General features: G+C 51.4%; 1 protein-coding gene and 1 long non-coding RNA gene across 2 annotated transcripts in view; one reads left to right on the forward strand and one right to left on the reverse strand.

Moving 5' to 3' along the window:
- Window positions 1-6453, reverse strand: part of ALOX12 (arachidonate 12-lipoxygenase) — a 23008-nt gene extending 16555 nt beyond the window's left edge. The window contains exons 1-7 of the mRNA XM_011994638.1: window positions 6256-6453; window positions 5005-5086; window positions 4770-4892; window positions 4551-4654; window positions 4141-4301; window positions 3123-3266; window positions 1799-2008 (exon numbers count right to left, since the gene is read on the reverse strand). Of these exons, the coding sequence (XP_011850028.1) occupies window positions 1799-2008; window positions 3123-3266; window positions 4141-4301; window positions 4551-4654; window positions 4770-4822 (672 nt within the window). The 5' untranslated portion in view covers window positions 4823-4892; window positions 5005-5086; window positions 6256-6453. The remainder of the gene's footprint in view (window positions 1-1798; window positions 2009-3122; window positions 3267-4140; window positions 4302-4550; window positions 4655-4769; window positions 4893-5004; window positions 5087-6255) is intronic.
- The window catches only part of LOC105549915, a 36711-nt gene that overhangs the window by 18145 nt on the left and 11769 nt on the right, over window positions 1-6797 (forward strand). The window lies entirely within an intron of this gene.

Raw genomic sequence — 6797 nt, forward strand, 5'->3', positions numbered from 1 at the left:
AACAGCTGCAGGCTTGACCCTTGTGTGCACCTGCCAGCAAGTCAGCTGTCTGCCGGGGGATGGCATTACTGTGGTGAGTGGAGACACGGAGAGCACTGAACTAGGAAAGGGAATTGTAAGTGCAAATAGAGGCTTCTCTTGTTCGTGTGGAGCAGAGGATGGAGAAGCAGGAGACAGCATGAGATGACGGCAATCCAAGATTCCACTCATCAGACTGGTCTCCATCTTGTCTATGTTACTGAAGGGGTAACTCCAGAGGCAGCACAGCTGTGCTGGCCAGGCTGGAGGGGTCCGGGTGGAGGCCGCCAGCTGAAAACAATTCAGTTGTTTTTACCCAGGACTTACTGGCATATCTTGCCAATACATCAAACTCCGTGTACCTGAAACCGGACACCTCATTTTTGCCAACTCCGGTTTCTCCTAACTTTACTGTTTCTGACAATTACTCTGGTTTGTAAGCTTGTATCATTTTTGTGCTCCCTCTGCCACATTCCCTATATGTAAAGTATCATCAAGATTTTTTTTTTTTTTTTTTGGGACGGAGTCTCGCTCTTTCGCCCAGGCTGGAGTGCAGTGGCGCGATCTCCGCTCACTGCAAGCTCCGCCACCTCCCAGGTTCACACCATTCTCCCGCCTCAGCCTCCCGAGAAGATGGGACTACAGGTGCCCGCCAGCACGCCTCACTAATTTTTTTGTATTTTGAGTAGAGACGGGGTTTCACCGCATTAGCCAGGATAGTCTCGATCTCCTGACCTCATGATCCGCCCGCCTCGGCCTCCCAAAGTGTTGGGATTACAGGCGTGAGCCACCGCGCCTGGCCTCATCAAGATTTTAAGAACATTTTCTTAAGCAAGCACAGGTCTCATTTTGCCTTCTCCCTAGCGATATATACTGAACTCACTGTTTTATACAATTACAGTATTTCTTTCTTTCTTTCTTTTTTTTTTTTTAATTTAGAGACCGGGACTTGCTGTGTTGCCCAGGCTGGTCTTGAACTCCTGGTCTTAAGCAATCATACTGCTTTGGCCACCCAAAGCACTGCGATTACAGGCATGAACTACCACACCCAGCTCTTAAAACCACAGTATTTCTAGGTCAGTATAACACACCCGCCCCATGGACTTACAGGTGTGGCAGAAGCTTGGACTTCTGGCTTTTCTCTCTCTTACACCCAGGCAAGCTGCAGCTACTGTTTCCTCCCTTCACTACATTTTAGATTCTTTCCTTTTCATTCCTGTCATTACCATGCTAACATACATCTCTATCTACCTTACTGTTGGGCAGGTATGAGTGGCTTGCTGGCTGCTCTTCCTTGTCTTTTGATCTGTTTCTACTTAGATGACTCCTCAGTTGGGGAGAAACATTCTTCATCAATAATAGACTGTTATAGGCTGTCCCTTGTCATTTCAAACTCTAGTACCAGATACTGTTCTCTGGTTGGTTCTTATGGGCACCACTTGCTTTTCTGGCTGAATACTAAATCTAAGGTAGGAATACGGCTTTTGTCTTACTAACAGTGTTCAAGCCTTGCTGTGAGTGCACTGCTAGACGGTCAGATCTCACTGTGAGTGCACTGCTAGACGGTCAGATCTCTGAGAATTTCAGAGGGTTCCTGTATAATGTTAAGTGACTAAACTTAATACACGTAATTAAAATCAACATCTCAAGATATCGATACAGTCTCCTCTTCACTCACATATTGCGACAAAGAGTTTTTGCTGCTGCAATATCATTTGATATTGGGCTGTTCCTCTCTCTGGGGTCTGAGGGATATGTGATTGAATAGCGTAATAAGTACCTTGAAGATGGGGTGCAGTCCTGGGAGGCACCGCATGGTGGCGACAGCGATGACCTCAGCCACCAGATGTGTGTTCAGCAGGTGGTACTGGAGCTGGTGCAGTTGGAAATCTGAATTTCGGACCCAGGACTTTGCCAGGAGCCAGGCAAGTGGGGGGTCCGAGGGCAGGAACAGTGTTGGGGTTGGAGAGCTGGGGTTGGGAGGCTGAATCTGGGAGAAAGAGAAATGATTGAACTCCCATTCCGTATATGACATTCTAGTCAGCATTCTCGAGGAAACAGAGATGACTAAGTAAGATTATTGCCTTCTAGGAGGTTACAGTCTGGCAGGAGGACTGCGAACCCTCCCAGCCTGCCGCTCGCTAGCTGGAGTGCCCTGATGTCAGGTGGAGGGCAGGAGGGGCTGGAGGAAGGGGGTCCAGAAGGAGGCCCTGTTCTCTGGTTGGGCCAGATGGTGGTTGGCGCTCAGAGGGTGGCGGAATGTGAAAGAGAAGCAGGAGGTGTGAGATTATTGACAGTTCTCGTCACCTGACTGTTAGGAATAGTGAGAGAAGGCCAGGTGCGGTGGCTCACACCTGTAATCCCAGCACTTTGGGAGGCCGAGGCAGGCAGATTACTTGAGCCCAGAAGTTCAAGACCAGCCCGGGCAAGATGGCGAAACCCCATCTCTACAAAAGATACAAAAATTAGCCAGGCGTGGTGGCGCATGCCTGTGGTCCCAGCTACTGGAGGGACTGAGGTGGAGAATCGCTTGAACCCAGGAGGCGCACGTTGCAGTGAGCCAAGATCGCACTACTGTACACCAGCCTGGGTGATACAGTGAGATTATGTCTCAAAGAAAAAAAAAATTGAGAGACAAGATACTGAAGAGATGATGAGGGTTCAGAGTCAGAGGCCACAGAGAGATTAAATAGTGATTCTCAAAGTGTAGTCCTGAACTGGTAGTGTCAGCATCACTTTGGAACTTACAAAAGCGCAAACTCTCAGTTCCCACCCCAGACATACTGAATCTGGTGGTGGGATCTAGAAATCTGCATTTCAACAAGCACTTCAGGTGATTCTGATGCACACTGAAGTTTGAGGACCATTGGATACAGGATGAGAACTCCAAGAGGCCATTTTGACTCTTGAACAAGTACTTCTAGTTGGATGAGGCAGGGGAGACAAGAGCAGGGGAGACGAGAGTACAGGCAAATAGTGACATGAAGGCAAGTCTCACTGAGTGAGGATGGGGTTTGGGAGCCAAGAGCCGGGGGCTGGGTCCCTGGGAGCAGAGGTTGAGGTGAACAGAGCGCAGCGTTGCCGGAGAGGCCCAGGGCCCTTACCTGGATGACCATGGGCAGCAGTTTCCCGTTAGGCTCCATCTTCAGCATGACGAGGGGGGCAGCCAGGTACTGCTTCTCTCCTCGGATCACGTTGGCTGGAATTCCATCCAGAAGGATGAAGTCAGCTTCAAACAGGGAACCATTCTGGGGACAGGAGGGATGTATCCATTTTGAGAGTTCAAAGTCTACCCCCAGGGGGCCAGGGCAAAGGGCAAGAGATTTAGTCTGGCTTCTTGCCGTTCTCCTGTGTCAGTACCGGAGTCCTGCTGGGAGAACTAGAGCCCCTGGTCCAGTTCCTGTCATCTTAAAGTGAAGAAACAGTCTGGTGAGGATAGATGTCTTGTGCGTGGATGTGGTGGCAGATCTGGGTTTGGAACCAGGCCTGCTCAATCCAGTTGGCATCACAGGCATTGTAAACTGATCCCCTGTCAAATGGCCAGGCACCTTTCCGATCATTCCTGAATGGTGTGCACTCTGGTTTTGGCTCCTATCAGCTCAGCAAATGCTCTTTTCTTCCCTATTCAAATCTCACCTCCTCTGCCAAATATTCCAGAGAGCTTCTCCTCGCTGCCCCTGCCACCACATACAGCACACACGTGCACACGCACACATTTTGCCTAGGCTTGTCCTCAGGACAGTCCATCGCTTCCAAACCCCGCTCTCTTTGTCTAGAAAGCCGCCCAGATTCTCTGCACCTGATGGCACTTCCTCACTTTTCTCCCTGCCCGTGAACACTGGAGTCCAAAACACTGCGGCCAGGGCATGTCACTGTTCCTGCTAACATCTCCAGCCCCTCGCTGTGTGCTGGGGATCCATTCTGTTTTCCCCTTCATGCTGGGAGCTCCTCATAGTTTTTTCCGCTACATATTTTATTTCTGTATTTTTCCAGCACAGGACTGCACCAAGGGGCAGCGCAGTACTGCAGTCTGCCTTCCTCTGACTCAGTTTGGTTTCTCTCTGTCCGTTCTCACCACACTACTAAGGAGAGAACAGTGCCAGGCAGGGGAAGGAGAGGTACCTGAAGTTCTTTCTCCAGTTGAGACCGAAGCTCTTCCATCCCCGAGGGCAGCGCTAGCCTGGAGGGCAGAGAGGTTGAGCGTCTCAACAGCATGGGGTTGGCACCATTGACGAACTGGTAGCCGAACAGCTCATCATCCTGCCAGCACTGGTGAACCTTCTCTGTGGGGGGCGGTGGAAGGAGGATATATGTACCACAGCCTGCATATCCCTCCTCCAGAGTCAACCCCAGGGCTTCAGGTATATGACCCACCCTGAACCCAGCTTCTGAGTTTTCATTCTCAAGGCCTCTCTGAGTTGACCAGATATGATAAGGTCTCTTCTTGCAAAGAGTTACAGGGGACTGTGGAGTGTGATGAGTCATCCAGAGGGGCCATTAAAGGATTATGGAGACCTGGGGGAACCACTGACCAGCCAGGGCACTCTTCTGGCCCCAGAAGATCTGATCAAAGTCTTCTAGGCAGTTCCAGGAGCTCAGGAGGGTGTAAACACGTTTGAGGGCCATCTCCAGAGCCCTACGACAGGTATTGAGGCTTAACTCATCAGCTGATCCCTCAGTTCCTCACCATCTGCCATCATTCTTGGACCTCCCAGCCCTTATTTCACTCCTAGGTCCAGCCTTTTTCTCACCCTGCCTTCAGTGTCCATTCAAAGTCCAGCCTCTTCTCCTCATGGAATCTCATATTTGGAGGTAGATCATCCTTACGCTCTGCAGCGATGGTCAGGGGTAACCCTTCCTTCCAGGTGGCCCAGCTAGGAGTTGGGGACAAAGCTTCAGGAAGGATGTCATGGTCAGTGATGGGGGCAGGGGCAGGGAAGGGGTGGGATAGTGGTGGCAGGGGGAGTTTAAGGGGTGGGTGGTCACCAGTAGATCTGCTGTCTGTCTTTCAGTTCCTTCTCTCGATGCTTCTGGAACACATCCAAGGCATTGTCTCCTGGCAGGCGGGCTGGGGAGACATCAGGACAATTGGCCTCACGGCTCTGTCTGGTCCTATGCCCACCTCTTGTCCTCATCTCCCTGTGGGTAGCCGTATTCCATGTTTTCAGCCATGCACTGTTGCGTTTATCTTTGGCTTTGCCTCATTTGATTATCCCCCAGACACATTTTTCCCATCTTTGCCAACTTTGCACCCCTGCTTTCTCTTATTTCAGCCCTCGTCCTTCGCCTATAGATAAAAACCTCCTGTTTGCCACCATTTCTTGCTCCTTCTCTCATCTTCCCCTACCTAGCCTTACTTCATCAATATCTATAGTTGGAAAAAAATCACCTTAATTAAGGTGACGAAATCTTAGTCACCTCTACACCTACGCCTACTGTCTACTACAAATTGCTTTGATTAATTTCACATCTTAAACCTCACCTGCCACACCTTCACCTGTTCTCAAAAGATTCTACATTTGCCTTTTTTTTTTTTTTTAACCTCACCTTTCTGGATTTACTATCATAGTTTGTATCTATTGACTTATTCTGGCTCTTTTCTGCATTTACACTCACCTGTCTCAAAGTGATAGATTTGATGTTCCATCCCTACCACCCTCACTCGTCTCTGGATTCATCTCTCTTTTACTCGTTACCAGTGGTTAAAAATTCAGTGTTTGCCATCCTCATCCCTCCCTGCCTCCTGCTGGCCAGTGCGCTGCTTGTCTTTCGCGGGTGTCTTCCGTGTTATTCCAACCAAACCAGCTCTCCAGCATCCTCTGTTTGCTTCCCTTAGCTGTCTGCTCTCACGGGTCACCCACCCCCTCCTGTTCCATGTGGTCCCCTCACCTGACTTCTGAGTCACCTCGACATCTCCTTCCTGCGTTTACTTTGCATCTCTGTTTTCCTGGATCGCTGCAACTCCCACTTTCTGTCTTTGCCTTCTTGGAAGATGGGATCTCCAGATCACTTACTCCCTGCCTCCAGCCTCAAGTGCAGTCTCTCTTAGCCGGTGTACAACTTTGGGAATTCATAACTCCTTCCCGTTTCCTGTCCAGCACCCTGGGTTCCCTACACTTCGCTTGCGCTGGGCCCATACATCCTCTAAGTCCGCTCCGACCGTCATTAGCTCTGTCCTCCTAGCCCCGCAGCAGTTCCCGGGACCTTGCGCCTCCTTCCCAGACGCCGCCTTCTCACCGGTGCCCTCGGGCAGGCTCAGGATGTCCTCGCCCTGCACCCAGCGGTAGCACGGGAAGGCCGCCTCCGCGCAGGCTCCAGGGCCCTGCACCGTGATGCGGTCGCAGAACCATGCGTCGTCCACCAGCCAGTGGTGTTTGCGCAGCCTCACGAACTGCAGGAGCCCCAAGTCCTCTGCAACGTCACGATCAAACTCCTCCTCCTGTGCGGGCCAGACCCAGGCCAGACTTAGTAGGAGGGACCCGACCGACGCCGTTTCGAGGACGGAGCCGCTCTCCTGTGCAACCTCAGTTTCTCAGGGCCGCCAAAGACAGCATCGCCTCGTTCCCGCCCACGCAAGATCTGCTCTTTGGGTCTCAGACGTCCGGAGTCAGGTGGAGAACGAGGGCCCGCAGTGCCTGGAGCTGATGCTGGAGCAGCATCGCCCCCGTGGGTCCCATTAACAGAGCTCTCCCCGCGCCGGTGCTTGGAGGAGCTTCACGTCTGGCCCCTCGCCTTATACTTACTTTGGCTCTGGGTCAGTGGGAGAAGGAACTGGAGGC

The sequence above is a fragment of the Mandrillus leucophaeus genome, unplaced genomic scaffold (genome assembly GCF_000951045.1).
Source record: "Mandrillus leucophaeus isolate KB7577 unplaced genomic scaffold, Mleu.le_1.0 Scaffold46, whole genome shotgun sequence".
In the NCBI taxonomy this organism is placed as follows: Eukaryota; Metazoa; Chordata; class Mammalia; order Primates; family Cercopithecidae; genus Mandrillus; species Mandrillus leucophaeus.